Source organism: Carcharodon carcharias, chromosome 18 (assembly GCF_017639515.1).
Source record: "Carcharodon carcharias isolate sCarCar2 chromosome 18, sCarCar2.pri, whole genome shotgun sequence".
Lineage (NCBI taxonomy): Eukaryota > Metazoa > Chordata > Chondrichthyes > Lamniformes > Lamnidae > Carcharodon > Carcharodon carcharias.
This window is the reverse complement of record NC_054484.1, coordinates 30,092,030-30,109,008: the sequence shown is the minus strand read 5'-3', so window position 1 is coordinate 30,109,008 and position 16,979 is coordinate 30,092,030. Positions and strand designations below refer to the sequence as shown.

Sequence of the window (16,979 nt, the reverse complement as noted above, 5' to 3'; positions counted from 1 at the left end):
AAGAATAACAACTGGGGGGGGCGGTGGGGAGATGTCGGGGGAAAGAGCAGGGTGATGGGTGGGAGAGAAAGGGGCGAGGGGAAAGAAAGTGATTTCTACGTAGAAGTCCCTCAATAAACCAAGCAGTTCAACTTGTGCCAAATCTGGATTAGCAGACAAAACATCACAATTTCAACACACTGAATAGCCAGTTTATTTTATTATGTTTTTAAAACCATAAAACAAATGCCATTCATCTTCTACTAAATTAAACAAATGCAACCCAGCGAACTTAAACTCTCTCTGCAGGTTGGACTTGTATTTTCACAGTTTGTTCCCAGTACTTTTGTAATCTTCTCTGGTCATTGTCCATAATTAATTGGACAAAAACAACCAAAATCTTGTAAATTCAGTTGCTTTTGATAAGAGAAGTCAGTGGATATTAAAAGGTAGAAATCCAGCCAAAGTTGGATTTAAAAAAATTACATTCTCAGTTTGTTGTGCACAGGTTGCTGGCTGTAGGAGAGTGTTTTTCAGGAGTTTAGCTGTACCTTTGAGCACAAGAGATGGAAAATATTAAATATCAACAAATGTTATTGACGCCATCAATTTTCTTTTACGAAACATCTGTACATATGTACAAAATCATACAAATGGCAGGAATGTTCATGTTTCTGTCCTACAATCTCATTTCCCATCAAGTAATGCCTTGATGTCCTTCACTCCATATTCATTTGCTACAGCTGATGCATGGTCCAAAGCATGGATGATGGCCAGAATTTTAATCACTTGCTTGATATTCTCCCTAAAAAGTATATCAATTTGAAAAAAGACAAATTACATTCACAAAATTAATACAAATACACACAATTACACACAGCCCTCAGAACACTCTTGTTTAGTTACAGGATATTCAATCTTTCCTCTGTTTTCAAAAGTTTTGGACTAAAACAGACTGCAGAGACACAGCAATTATAAATATAACAAAATGACAACTTAACTTTTCAGTTAATTTTGTATTATTTTATACATCAGCAGGGCCCTAAATCCAACCTGAACTGCTATCTGACTATAGACCCCAACTTCAGCAGGCTTTAAGACAAACCATACTGCATTCATTTCAGGAAGCAGAACACCTAATTCTTTAGCTAATGTCAATATGCGTTTCCTGCTTTCACGTTTATGCACTTATGAAATACTTCATGGTGTAGAGGAGAGGCATAAAGGAGAGGTTTAAAGTAATCAGTCCAAATCAGTTTTGAAGGAAAAAAAAAGTGCCTGGAACACGAGGCTACAGGGCAAGGTACCAGACAGCAAAAGAACGTGAACCCAGCTGTGTTGTGTGGTTGGACCTTCTTTGCATAAAAGGGATCAGAGAGAGGGACAACTACTCTTGGAGATCTTGGAACAGGTCATCCATTTTACTAGCCATGGATAGTGCGGAAAAGGAAGAAAAATCAAATCGGACTTGAGGGGGGAAAAAGTATAAATACCTAAAAAGGCAAATTTATTCCTAGTCACCTCTCTCAACTAAGGCACACTGCACATTACCACTGCCCTAAAGGCAGCTGCTTTATGGCATCATACAAGTTGTCAAATTATAAACAGGTACCACCATCTAGATACAGAACATACCACCTTTCCCAATAACTGTTTTAGATCCAGACATTATTGTGGGTGGTACATTTAAAAGGTATTTTATGTCACTGTACGTACCTTGCTGTACGTTTTTCTACATCAGAACACCCAAGGCTTAGCCGGTAGATAGTATTGGCCAAGTGAACAAGGTAACAGCAGAAATTTTCCATCTGTGGGATGCTCTTATCTCCTTTTAGGTTGACAAACCAGTGCTTTGGTAAACAGGTGATGAGCTAAAAGGTAAAAGTAGCATCATGAAATTCAGTCTGGTGACCGTCTTTTGTTTTATGTTAAAACCAATATAATTTTTACAGTTATGTCTCTAAAACATAATGAGAGTACGCATTGCACTTTACATTATGTTGGGTCTGATGCAAGAATAATCAAGCTTTAGAATTAGAGAAACTTAACAGCACAGGAGGCAACCATTTGGCCAGTGCTGTTGGCACTTTGATAGAGCAGTCATGCTTAGTCCCACACCCCCACTTTTTGTCCTGTTATCTCAAGTATCTGTCCAATTCCCTTTTAAAATTATTTATGGATCAGTTTTCACCAACTTTTCAGGTAGAAAATTCCAAATCCTGGCAACTCAGTGAAAAAAATTCTCACCTTCCCTCTAGGTCTTTTACCAGTGATTTTGAATCTATGACCTCTAGTTATTGACCAGTCACCAGAGGGAATAATTTTTCTCTATCTATTCTATCAAAATCTACCATGAAAATCTCTATTAGGTCACCTCTTAACCTTCTCTGTTCCAACAGAGCTTTTGAAGGGAGCTTTTCCCACCTCCCCGCATAACGGATTTTCATCTCTGAGCACCTCCTGGTAAACCTCCCCTGTACCCTTCTAAGGCCTTTTATCTTTCCTAAAGTGTGGTACCCAGAATTGTTCACAATACTCCAGCTGAGTTCTAACCTGTGGTTTACAAAGTTCTAGCATGATCTCCATTTTTATACTCTATTCTTCTATTCATAAATCCAAGTAACCGACATGCTCTTTTAACCATCTTATAACTGGGTCTAGAATTAAAAGTATAATTAGCATAAATAGGAGAATTTTTTTCCCCTCAGAGGGCCGTGGGACCTTGGAACAATCTTTCCCAGAAAGCAGAGGAGGTAGGCTCATTGAATGTTTTTAAGGCTAAGTTAGATAAATTCTTGACTAACAAGGAAGTCTAAGGTTAACGGGGGTAGATGGGAAAGTGGAGTTGAGGCCACAATCAGATCAGCCATGATCTTATTGAATAGCGGTGCAAGCTCAAGGGACTGAATGGCCTACTCCTGCTCCTAATTCATATGTTTGTAGTCTCATATTAGGATTTTAATTCCATGAAAGAATATGGCTGAGTCTGCCTGAATAAATGTAACAGTAAAAATAAAGCACTGAAGAGGTCAGAAGTACTATTAGCTCAAGAACTGGTACCTATTAAGTGAACAAATTACTTCAGCTTTTACTCAGCGGTAGCACTCTTGTATCGGAGTTGGTCGGTTGTAGGTTCCAGCCTCACTCCATAGACTTAAGCACAAATTCTAGGCTGACACTCCAATGTAGTACTGAAAGGGTTTTATACTGTTAGGTGCCAGCTTTTGGATGAGATATTAAACTAGGCCCCAAGTACTGTCTCAAGACCTGATTGCTGGCAATATTTCAAGAGGAGTAGGGGAATTCTACCATTCTGACCTCCATTTATCCCACAACCTATACCAGCAAAATTAGATTTCATTATTATCTGTGGGACTTTGCTATGTGCAAATTAGCTGTAATGCTTTTCTACATTACTCTTAAAATACTCATTGCTGGTGTGGCTTTGAAGTGGTTTAGAAATTCTGAAGATGCTATTTATATGCTAGCTCTTTCTTTAGTAAATATAAGTCTGCAAAGTAATTGTAATGCAGTATTTTAAACGTACTGATGTCAAGAACACGGGAAAGCAAAATCAGGTATAAAGGTGGAACCTAGAATCAACTTATTAGTTCATTGACCTCAGACTTTTGACAAGTGCCCATCTATTGGTGTAAAGCTTGGAGCATTAACTCTGAAATAAGCAGCAGGGAAACACAATACTACACAAAATTTCAATTTACTGAGATTCCAGATTTTCACAGGTGTTTGGATCTTAATGGCCTGGGATCCTTAAAACTTTTCACCCTGTACCTCAGCTTACTTACACTCTGACATTTCTTCAGGCTGTCATCTCCTGGATCTGAGTTCTGAAGAGCGAGAAGGATGTAGCGATTTAAAAGACTATCCACAGTTAGCTCCTGCAATACTCGATTTGAGATTATGCCAGTCCATTGCAAGATGTTATCCAATAACTGAAAAGGTAGTATAGGGTTTAAGAAAACAATAGCTTTCAGCTGAACTTTGGTAGTAGTAAGGGTTCTATTTGGTTACCTGCATTTATTGTGGGGCAATATTTTCTATTCAAACATATCATACGAGACAGCACAATTTTCTGCAGCTGATGGAATCCGTAATTAATAAGAAATAATAGCAGCAGTAGGCCATATGGTCACTCAAGCATTCTCCATTATGCAAAAAGATCTTTTAAGAACAATAGAGAAGCTAACTAAACCCCTTCCCTAACACAAATCTACACAAAACATAATGCACTCAGATCATGTTAATTTACTGCTTTTTTATCCTAAAATGGTCCTTTGAAATAAATTAAATTTATCTGTGGAATGTTCTGTGAAACATGCTACTGAAACTGATTTAATGAAAATTGTAAGTTATCGAAGAAAATTTATTTGCAAGTTGACTGAAAACTTGCCGTTTTGCAGAATCACGACAGCCTTATGGTTAATGGACTAAATTATGCAGGCTAAGTTGTTGCCCTTCACTCGAATCAAATAATTCTTAACATGCAACAAATCAGTTTCTCACCCAAAAAAATTGTAATATAAACTCAAGCATTGCAACTGGCAAAAATAAAATATCCTCAACTGAACACCCCAACCTCCGCCCTTGGATTGGCAGTAATCTATTAGTAGATTCAGATTAATGGAACTTCTGCTGTCCCCCTTAGAAACCAAAGAGGAATCCAGTTCTTCACAAACTGAAGAATAGCCCTCGAAGTTATATCTCACAAAAATGGCAACCAGGTACAGTTAAATGAAAGAACAGTGATATTAAAACAATCCATTTTTAAGCTCTCACCTTAAGTGCTGACCAAAACTGTCGCTGAGAAAACAGGTAGGGTCCCGAGTTCTTGTTCTCCAGCACACTACAATAACACAATAATGAATTACTTAAATCTAAAAATTAATGACATGGCATGAAATATGCAATTAGAAATATATTTAATCAAAATTTCTTTTGGGAGTAGGGTGATGAGGGTAGAACACTTGGAGGTGAATCTATGCTAATTAAGGTGAGGAATATGAGCACAAGCAAATTACCATTTCTTCTACTCTGTGCCTAATGCAGCAATTGTTGCCAGTCAAATATAAAAGTTATTAAAATCAGGGCAAAGGGCCAAATCTTCCGGTCTCCGGATTGTCGGAGACTGACCTATGACCAAAGTAGTGTGTCGGGGACCTGCAGAAGTCCTGATGCACTGACCTATGTGAGAATTGCCCAGGAAGTCTGAACTTCTGATGAGCCATTCCCCCACTGCCTAGGACCCTGTGCAAATGTCTACAACTGAAAGTTCTGATGTGCTTACATGGATGGTTGCCTAGGAAATGTTAAACAGATTAAAGCCTAGTCTAAAGCCTGCTAACTCCAGAACTGACCCTCCCCTACCCACTTACCCATTCACCCATTCACTAACATTCAAACACTGGACATTTAAAGTTACCATGCGTGGAGGGGGGCATGTCCTGCCTTCCCCGACTCTTCTCTGCTTTAATGGAGTTTCCCTGAGGAGCACTACACTTCACATTTGTGGAAAAGCTGGACTTGGAAGGTCCCATAAAAAATGAAGGGCAGAGTTGAATTGGTAAATTTGAGTAGACTGCCAATCCGACTATAACTGCCGCTCCTCGGAAGATCCGGGCCAACATTACTTCCCTGACCTAATCTCCTAATATATCTACCATGCACTACTCACACCAGTTATCTTTGGAATCTTCACAAGGTAGCTAAAGGTGAGAAAGGAAATTTGACTCCACCTTAGCTTATCTATCCAAAAGACCCTACATATTACTTCTTCACAAATATTTCTTAAATTATTCTGGCACTTTTACTACCAATACCCTATTGGAAAAAATTGAGCTGTCCATGAAATGCATTCCATATATTCAGTCTGCGTGTGAAGAATTCCCTGATATCAGAGCTACGTTTGATGCTCACTTGTGTGAACCCATTATCCTTTTTCCAGCTTAATTGCTTATTTTCTTTCAAGTAACATTCCAGATCCATCTTTTCCATACTGTTTTGTATACCTCCACAAGTGCTATAACACAGCCGATGGTTAAATGCCGAGCTGTTCAAATTCCAGAGGAAAACTTGAAACAACTGTCACAGCTTATTTTCAATACTTATAAATTTCAAGATGCGTGCCTTGAATTCAGTAGTAATAAGACCAAGTCTTATAGGTTTTATAAAACTAGATTAAACATTTATTAATAAGAGAAATTATTTGAAACACATACATACTGCCATGATAACTTCTAAATCCCCTACTCCATCTAACTTCCAGTTACACTTTCATTAAGGCAACAGTCAGACACACAGATTTTAGAAGACTCAGGCAAAGAAACATGATACCCAAGTGAGTTCCATGTCGACTTCCAAGTGGGCTTTCTTATCTTCAATCCTTTGAAGATGGCAGCTTGAGACATAGATGAAGACTTTTCATACTTGTAAGATCTTAAAAATGCCTTCCCCTACACACAGCCCTTGCTCCTTCTTTATACATATCTTTCTCTTTGAATGCAAATACCCATTGTTTCACTGTCTTTGGACTTTATCTTCCTGATAATAAAACCCTCTCACTGCACTAAGTTTTACCAGTAACCTTTGGGCAAAATAAACAGAGTTTCTAAACCTCACCTGGCTGGGTGCCACATTTCACCCCTCCTTTGAAAACAATCTAGTCTGGTTTATTTCAAAATGCAAATATTCCCTTGACAGCCATGTTTCTAAAGTTCCCCATGTTTTTCTAATTAACATTTCAAACCTACACTCTCTTCTTAGATCAAAGCACCCAGACTAGCTGCCTCTAATTCAATTAAATCTCTCACACACACACATCCCACTATTACTCAATTATACAATAACATTATGAGAATTATATCTTCTCCGTATTGTAATTATCATAATTTAAAAAGACGGCTTCATTCTTATTAACCCATCTTATACACAAGCCCTTTGCATCAACAGAAATCATTCCAGTTCAGAGTCCAGGCTTTTAAATGTCCAAATTTCCCTTTAAGCTTCAAACTCTTGATAATCAGATTCTCTCGTTCAGCGACATGTATAATCTGTAGATTATTAAATGGTGGCAGTGATGAACTCCATCTGAATTGCCTTGCACTTCAGTCTTGAAATTTGTCCAGAAACTTTAAAGGATTGTGGTCTGTACAAACAATTGTTTTTGACAAATTGTTTGCCACAAAATTTCAAAATGCTGCAATACTAACACCAAACCCAAACCCAAAGGGAGAAGGCGGGAGAATGGGGTTGAGAAACTTATCAGCCATGATTGAATGGCGGAGCAGACTCGATGGGCTGAATGGCCTAATTTCTGCTCCTATGTCTTGTAGCCTCCTTTTCGATCATTGAATATCTTCTCTGTTGTGCATTCAACTGCTATGAAAAATACCCCATTGATTTTTCAATTCCAGTGTCATCATCTTGTAACAGAATGGCCCCAATGTCTATTTCACTTGTGACAACGGCCAACCCAAATTGCTTGGTGTATTTGGCTACTGTCAAAACTAGTGTCGTCATTAATACAGTTTTCAAATGGTTGAATGCCCTCTGACATTCCTGTATCCATTTAATCTTCTTGTTCTTTTTTAATAGTTCAGTCAATGGAACAACCATACTGCTAAAATTTGGTACAGATTTCCAGTAAAATCAACTCATGTCCAGAAATCTCAAAATTTCTCTTTTTGTTGTAAGCATGTGGAAATCCATAGTAGCTTTGACTTTCACATCTCTTCTAGATATGTAATTTGTGCTTTTGTAAATTCACTTTTAGCCAACTTCATCACCAAATTAGCTCCTTGTAGTCAACCAAATAATTCTTGCAGATGTTGTAAATGCTCCTCCCACATTTGACTGAAAACTAGTAAGTTGTCAATTTAAACAGCACAATTGCTCAGTCCTACAATTACTTTCTTTGTCAGTCTTTGACTTGTTGGGGTTGCATTTTTAATACCAAATGGCATGACTTTAAACTGATATAGTCCATCTGGTGTCACAAAAGTTGATATCTCCTTTGCTTTCTCTGATAATGGTACTTGCCAATATCCTCTCAGCAAGTCAATCACTGTGATAAATTTTGATTGTCCCACTTTCTCAATGCACTCTTCCAGCCGTGGTGTAGGATACAAATCCACTTTTGTCACTGCATTCACCTTTCGATAGTCCACACACAGTCTGTGTGTTCCATCCGGTTTAGGTATCATCACAATAAGTGAACTTCAGTTACTGCAACTAGACTCATTTTGAAGCATGAATTCAATTTCTTTCTGTACCGGTGATAACTTTGCTGGATTTAATCTATAAGGATGTTGCCTTACTGAATATGAAGCTTCTACACACACATCATGTATAGCTACATTTGACCTTCCCAGCTTGTTCCCACAAATAGCTTTGTATGACTGCAATAGCTTCTCCAAATCACTTTGGCACTTGTCTGGAAGGTAACTCAATATTACATTTAAAATTTCAAATAACCTCTTATTATCTAATTTGATTAGAGGAAGATCAATTTCAGAATCCTTCATTTCTACCTCTCTTACTTTATCTACCATCACTAATACCTCCTTTTGATCATCTTCCCTGTCAAAGTACTTTTTAAGCATATTTACATGACGCACCCTGGGCTTCTTCCTTCTATCTGGAGTATTTACTAAATAATTTACTTCACACAGTTTCTTTTCAATCCCGTAAGGCCCACTAAACTTAATGAGTCACCCAGTTCTGGTAACAAAACTAGCAACTGTCCCCCCAGCAACAAAACTACGAGCTGTTGCTTTCCTATCTGCCTTCACTTTCATCACTTGCTGTGATATATTTAAATGTTCCCCAGCTAACTCACATGCTCTGTCCAATCTTTCTCTGAAGCTTGATACATAATCCAGGAGAGTAGTTTTCGAATTTTGACCCACCAATTTCTCATGAATCAATTTCAGTGGTCCTCTTACCTCAAGACCATGGACTAATTCAAAAGGACTGAATCCAGTTGATGCATTAGGAGCATCACTAATTGTGAATAACAAAAATGAAATTCTCCTATCCCAATCCTGTGGATAGTCCTGACCAAATGCCCTCATCACAGTTTTTAAAGTTTGATGCCATCTTTCCGAGGCCCCATGTGATTCAAAATGATAAGCTGTTGACTTAAGCTGTTTTATCCCCAAACTGTTCATTACTTCCTTAAACAGCTGTGACATAAAATTTGAACCTTGAGCAGATTGTATTTCCTTAGGTAAACCATATCTTGTCAAAATAAAAATTAGTTAACTCTTCCACAATCTTCTTGATTGTAATGTTTCTCAAAGGTGTTGCTTCAGGAAATCTGGTAGACATATCCAATATTGTCAGTAAATAAAGATTTCCACTTTTAGTCTTAGGGAGGGGTCCTACACAAACAATCATGACCCTAGTAAAAGGCTCTTCAAATGCTGGAATTGGAATTATAGGTGCCATCTTAAACATTGCTTGTGGTTTCCCTATCAGCAGGTGTGACATGTTCTACAGCATTTGACTACATCCTTATGCAATCCAGGCCAATAAAAATGTTTCTGTACTTCCACCAGTGTCTAATTCCTAAATGTCCCCCCATTGGAATTTCTATACCCTTATGGGATAATAATTTGATGTACCTCCCTCTAGCTTTCATTTGATGAAGCATGATATGGCCTCCATTTTCTCATTAAATTATTACCCTTAAGGTAGTAGCATTCTGGAATAAATGTTGTATCTGTTTCTGGGTAAGCTGTCTGATACAAATGTTGTATTTGCAAATCTTTTCTCTGTAACTCTACTGACTGTTTTGAGTTAAACACTTCAACTAAATGGTCCTTTAGTCTTTCTTTCTGAACAATGTTATCAAACACAATTCTGTTGAAGGGTCATGAGGACTCGAAACGTCAACTCTTTTCTTCTCCGCCGATGCTGCCAGACTTGCTGAGTTTTTCCAGGTAATTCTGTTTTTGTTATCAAACACAATGTCAGCTGATTGGATTTCAACACCTCCTTCCTGCCTTTGAAATGCCTGTCCTTCCTGTTTTTCTTGTTTCAACCCATGAGCCTGTGATCTCATTATCACACAATCTGGAAACAATCAGAATGCTCTCTCTGTAACATTTCTGTTGAAGACACCGCTACAGGCTGTTCAACTACCATAGGCATCACCTACATTTGTAATCCAGCTACATCATTACCCAGAATAAAGTGAACCCCTGCAACGGGCAATTTTACGACTACTCTAACAGTCACTTCGCCTGTTTTCCACTTACTCTTTAAATTTACCTTCCATAATGAAATAGTTTTAGCATCTCCATGAACCCTACTTATTATCACCTGTTCCTTCAATACTCCCTTCTGAACTACAAATATCACTATCCCACAACATTAAGGATTGACTAGCCCCCGTGTCTCTTAAAATGTTAACATCTTTACCTACTCCATCCTGTACACGTGGAAAGACTTTCCCTTCACACACAAAATCTTTAAACATTTCTGCAACCTGCTCTTCCGAATTCTCTAGGGTAAATTGTGAACACATTCCCACTTTACCTTTCACTGATTCTCTGTTTTATCTGTAAACAAACCACTGATTTTTCCTGTGCCTGAGCCTCAGAACCCACAATAGTCTTACTTCCAGAACTTTTCTGCACCCCTATAATTCCAACAGATTTTCCCTGCAATTTCCAGCATACTAACTTCATGTGTCCAACTTAATTACAATGAAAACACCTCAATTTTTGAAAGTGACTTCTACCCTCAGCACCTTCCTTTTTATTCTGAGAAAAAACTTCTTGGGAATTTCCAGCTACTCCTTCTCTTCCCTGACTACCCACCTTCCTTTCACCTTCCCACTTTCTATCCTTATCTAATTTGAAAGGGTGACAAAAAAAAGGTTTAGCTCTTATGAACTAACTCAATCATCAGCTATCTCTGCTGCTTGTCTTACCGTTTCAACCCTCTGTTCCTCCGCAAGTTCTCATTACTGAAGGAATTGAATCTTTAAATTCTTCCAAAAGAATTCTTTCTCTAAGAGCTGCATATGCTGTCACTATTTTTAATGCCCATATCCACCGATCAAATTTACTTTGTTTTACTTTTTCAAACTCATTATAAGTGTGCCTAGGCTGTTTTCTCATATTCCTAAATTTCTGCCTGTATGCCTCAGGAATCAACTCATATGCACTCAAAATAGCCTTTTTTTAACCATATCATAATTCACCGACATTTCTTCTGACAGTGAAGCATAAACCTTGTGTGTTCTACCCACCAACCTGGATTGTAACAACAATGCCCAGTTTTCCTGTGCCCATTTCGTCTGTTTAGCTATCTTCTCAAATAAAATAAAGAATGCTTCAACATCTTTTTCTGCAACTTTGGAAGAGCTTGTACAAATTTAAACATCTCCCCACTGAGTTTTAGGTTAAAGGTTTTTTCCTCAGAGCTTCCCTCATAATCTGAGATTTTTTTAAACTTCCAGCTTTTAAACTGGTATGTCCTCTTTCCTTCTCTCTTTCCCTCGCCTCTTTTTATCCTTCTCTCTTACCTGAAATTCCAGTTCCTGCTTCTTTTCTTTCTCCCACCTTTCTGCTTGCTCCCTTTGAAATGGCCTTTCTTTTTCTCTTTCTGCCCTTTCCTTTTCTGCTGCCTCTAGCTCAATTTTTTTTTCTTTTCCTTTGTTTGTTCAAGTTCAAGCTTCTTCATTTCTAACTGAAGTCTCACTACCTCCAGCTGTGACTTACTAGTGTCAGGTATCGCTTCCAACTTTAAATGCTGTGCTAAACCTTCATTGATATCTGCTTTCTTAGCTCCTGTAGGTAACCCCAATTGTAATTTATCCTCCAATTCCAGCAGCTTAACTTGTTACCTTTTGTAAACCAGCCAAAGTTATAACTTCAACTCCCAAACAAGTCTGAGCAACTGCCAAAGCCATATTACAGTCTCACCAGTACAAAAAAACCGCACACCAGCTCCTGAATTAAAAGGGCTTCTCATACTCATAACCTTAAGATTCACCAACTCCAAAAAGAATCAAGGGGTTTCAAATATATCCCGCAAAGAGCATCAAACTATGTTATGACACACCAGATGGCAAATGCCGAGCTGTTCAATTTCCACAGGGAAACTTGAAACAGCCATCACAATTAATTTTCAATTTGTATAAATTTTGAGATGCATGTCTTGAATTCAGTAGTAAGACCATCAAGTCTTACTAGGTTGTTATAAAACTAGATTAAACATTTATTAATAAGAGAAATTATTTTAAATACATACATAGGTCTACAAATTACTACTATAACTACTTCTAAATCCCTTACTCAATCTAACTCCCAGTTACACTTTCGTTAAGGCAACAGTAAGACACAGACTTTAAAAGACTCAGGCAAAGAAAAACAATACCCTGAACAAGTCGACTTCCAAGTGAGTTTTCTTAACTTCAGTCCTTTGAATACAGCAGTTTGAGGCATAGATGCTGAAGGCTTTTCATACTTGTAAGATCTTAAAAATACCTTCCCCCACACACAGCCCTTGCTCCTTCTTTATACATATCTTCCTCTCTGAATGCAAATAACCATTGTTTCACACTGTCTTTGGACTTTATCTCCCTGATAATAAAACCCTCTCACAGCACTAAGTTTTACCAGTAATCTTTGGGCAAAATAAACACAGTTTCTAAACTTCACCTGGCTAGGTGACACATTTCACCCCTCCTTTGAAAACAATCTAGTCTGATTTATTTCAAAATGCAAATGTTCCCATGACACCTATGTTTCTAAATTTCCCCATGTTTATCTAAGTAACATTTCAAACCTACCTTTCTCTTCTTAGATCAAAGCACCCATAGCTGCCTCTAATTCAATTAAATCTCACATACAGATACATCCCATTATTACTCTTTTTTTACAATAAATTCCAATAACATTGAGAACGATATCTTCTTGACAAAGGTTAGCTCTCAGATGCTACCGTTAAAGTTTGAAAAATCCAAATTCCACCAGTCTTTTCTCATTATTCAGGTCTTCAAAACTTACAATCAATCCGTATCCTCAGTAAATTGCCATCAACTTTTTAATGTGTCTCCTTGATCAAAACTGAACACAGTACTCAAGCTGTGGTCTGACTAGAACACTATATAGATCTAGCAGGATTTCCTCCGATTTGTACACCACTGGTTTGACTATATAGCTCAGCATTTGTTTTTTTTTTATTTTTGCTGTTCTGCAATAATAAATAGTGGTCAATAATAATAGTGGTCAGATATCTTGAGCATTGTGTCTGCTAGAACTTCTTGATGATTGTAAGAAAAGCTCTAGTGTGACAGATCTTGACAGCATTTGACATATTTATGGACAAATAGGTACTAAAATTTAAAGCATTGGGGATTCAGAGTCAAGACATGGGACTGGGTTTTACAATTTTCAGCAATCTGAGGGGAGCAGAATGGAAAGTGAGTGGTCCACTCGCACCTGCACCCCCCTGCCACCATCTCAGCACAGCAAATCAAGCATCAGATAGCCCCTTGCTCCCAATCAGGAGTCTAGGCTGCGACACCATGCAGCAACAAGGTTATGTCGTGAACAGGAAATCAGTCACGACTACAAATTTAAAGGCCCCTTGCCCTCTCAACCTCTCTTTACTTGTTATGCCGAGCTCAAAACAATGAATAAATGAAGATAAAAAAGTATACAAACACTGCCATCTTCACCAGCAGACTCAGCTGCTACATTCAGCCATGGTCCCAATAGCAGGCCTTTGCTCCTGCCTTTATGTCACATCCTTATACCCGCCTTAAAGCAATCTTAAACTTCTTCCTATCCAACATCCAAAAAATGGAGTGGGCAATGAAAAATTGCATACAATTTGGCCTTTAACAAACTTAATAGCATGTTAATTGGGTATCTAAAAGTGGTAGATGGGCTTCCAATTTCCACCAAGGGCTGCCCTCACTGACCATGTTTCCAAATGTCCCAATCAAGGACATAACACCACACAAAATAAAGCTTATTTTCCTTGAATTCATGGACACCAGTAGCTTGCTCTTAGTTATCCTAGTATGATTTAGCAGTTGGTCAAGCGGCCAACTTGTGTAAGTGACTACATAGATTAAACTGTAGCAGGAATCATAATGACTCTCATTCAGGTGATATTGGGCATCTAACCTATTGCTGATCGATATTTTTGCAATACAGGTCAGACATTTTAATTAACAGGGTATTTCTTTAAAACGAGCTTGAGATCATTTGTCATTCTTCAGTAAAAGGTTTTGAAAACATGCAAGTTCTTATCTACAGAACATTAACACTGACATGTAATCCACTGAACGGACTGTTATTTTGCTTGTTTCTGTAGGAATGCTAACATACCTTACAAGTGTGTGGATGAAACTTGAAATATTAGTCAAATTAGTAAACTACTAAAATTAACCTGGCCAAACTGATTTCCCACTTAACAATACCATCGACACTGCAGAAACTCACCAAGGCTCCTTAGGCAGCACCTTCCAAACCCACAAACATCTAGAAGGACACATGAGAGCACCACCATGTGGAAGCTCCCCATCAAGCCCTCACCATTCTGACTTGAAAATATATTGCCTGTCGCTGGGTAAAAATCCTGGAACTCTCTTCCCAACAGCACTGTGGGTGTACCTACGCCACATGGACTGCAGTGGTTCAAGAAAGCAGTTTACCATCACCTCCTCAAGGACAATTAGGGATGGGCAATAAATGCTGGCCTAGCCAGCAAAACCCACATTCCATGAATGAAAAAAAATAGAGCACTTATGTCGTACAGAAAACTGGGAACACAAAAGGCAAATGTAGAAAACAAAAGGAACCTCACATATTCAATAAAACATGCTTTTAGGAACAGTATGGCTTACATTTAAAAAATGTTTCATATTTGTTTTGATCTCAGTAGCAATGAATAACTTCTTAAAATTTTAAATCCCAGTTATTTGCTAAAAGAACAAAGTCCCAGGATTTCAAGTTAAAAACAGAATTTACACTATACAGGAGTCAACAAAGCAAATACCAAATACTATATATTCTATATTCTAACATTCAGAATTAACATGAGGTAAACATGAATTAACAGGCAAATGCTGGATGAATATAAACTATAAATTGCACCTTAAATAGCAGATATAGCCAAGACAACTTTACGAACTGGCTCAGTAGTTCATTCATTTTACTGATCACAATGAATCACAAAGTCATTTAAACTATTCCTCAAGAGGAATTTCAGCTTTTCACCGTCAAAGATTTAGCTTCTGATTGCTATTCAACAGCAACTATTCGAAAGCCAGGAGGCTTTCTTGCTTCTTCTGTCTGCAAGTATTGTCAGGCAACAGGGCTCAAACTTAGAATTCCCGTGACTGCTCACCATACAGCTGCTCAATCACTTCTACCAAGACTGTGTCCCACTGAGTTGGCCAGGCTGCACTCCAGGATTTATTCATAGGCGCGATTCCGCTCCCAAGACATGCTGAGCTGACAACCACTGCTCACTGGTTTTTATCCCTGCTTTACCTTTCCAGCCATGCTGAGCCAACAACTGCTGTTCACCCAAATCTAGTCATGTAGGCTAGTTTTCATGCTGCAGCACCACATCACGCAGTCATGTTTTGCACTACTCACCGGGGTCACATGGTCCCACCTATAGCTCGGCCTCCAAAACAAGGCAGGGTCCACCCCAAGACACACAAATTCAGTTTTAAAAAAACCTGCATATAATTTTTCTGTTTTTCCTCCCTATGATCAAGTGGCTACCTTCTACTTGGTCCACTAAGTGGGTGAGACTAGCAAAGGAGTTATTTTCACAGGAGGGGTTCACCTGGGTCACTGACTATCTGAGCTGATCAACTCATGGCTTTCAACTAAGAAATTCATGTATGATTTTCCATTACTAAATAAGGGAGTAAAATCTGACAGTAATAGCCATATTGTTTTACCATGTAATCAAAGTATGTTTTTCAAGCAGCAACACATAAAACATTAAAAAAGAAAACTGCGCTCAATTTTACCAAATGATGCTAAGTTCAACCATGACCTATTTGAATGGCAGAGCAGGCTCAATGGGCCGAACGGTCAATTCCTGCTCATATTTCTTACGGTCTTATCAGTAGCCGGTGACCAGAGCTTGTGGCTTTGAGATAACACTCACGAAATGGTGACTGGTGAATGCAGGGCTATGGTGAAAGGACAACTTGGGATGTCTCATCACAGGATCCCTGACAGTGATGAAGTTTCATTAAAACCATGCCATCTACATGGAGACACTTCATGTCCAGTGGGGTGATAGGGATTCTGAACTGAAGTGTGTGCAAATGAGGGAGTCACATGGTAATGGCCTTCATTCCCTCATGTGCACAGCCATTGCACACCGGGTCCAGACACATTGATCCCTCATCCTCCTCCTCAAAGGTGGCAGTGTGCTTACTATAGTTGTTCACTGCCAATTCATCTTCTCTCTGCTGCACTGGGCTGTGCACACCATCACAATATGGGAGGCCTTTAAAGGGCCATAATGGAAGGTTCTCCAGAATGATCTATGATCTAGGCAGCTCAATGCCATTTTAGAAGGCCAACTGCCTGCTTAATGGGTGTCCTTGTGGTTGTACGCTTCCTCTGCTTTAGCCTTGGTGCTTTTCACTGGTGTGAGCAGTCATGTCTTTAGTGGATAAGCCGTCTCCCAGGATTCATCCATAAAGACATTCTGGTGATGTAAACAATAGAGACACCAGTGATCATCTCAGGATAAACAAGTCATGGCAGCTTCCTGGGAACCTTGTGTATGCCTGGAGGATCCTTGTGCAGCGGTCACAGACAATTTGAACACCGAGGGAATGGACCACCTTCCTGATCATAAAAGCACCTGGCTACTCTGAGGGAATCTTGATGACTGCACGTGTGCAGTCTGCAACATCTCCCCTCCAGAATACTGTGTAGTTAGAAACCCACCCCTGTCTTGACAAATATAGTCTCCTGAGATAA

The 16,979-nt window shown here is 38.7% G+C and overlaps 1 protein-coding gene across 2 annotated transcripts in view; it reads right to left on the bottom strand.

Moving 5' to 3' along the window:
• Positions 1-180: 180 nt before the first annotated feature.
• The window catches only part of paxbp1 (PAX3 and PAX7 binding protein 1), a 54,801-nt gene continuing 38,002 nt past the window's right edge, over positions 181-16,979 (bottom strand). The window contains exons 15-18 of one of the 2 annotated variants that reach the window (XM_041210756.1): positions 4,777-4,843; positions 3,786-3,932; positions 1,696-1,850; positions 181-784 (exon numbers count right to left, since the gene is read on the bottom strand). In XM_041210756.1, coding sequence (XP_041066690.1) covers positions 667-784; positions 1,696-1,850; positions 3,786-3,932; positions 4,777-4,843 — 487 coding nt within the window. In that variant the 3' untranslated portion in view covers positions 181-666. The remainder of the gene's footprint in view (positions 785-1,695; positions 1,851-3,785; positions 3,933-4,776; positions 4,844-16,979) is intronic. The other variant, XM_041210757.1, reaches the window with a different exon arrangement.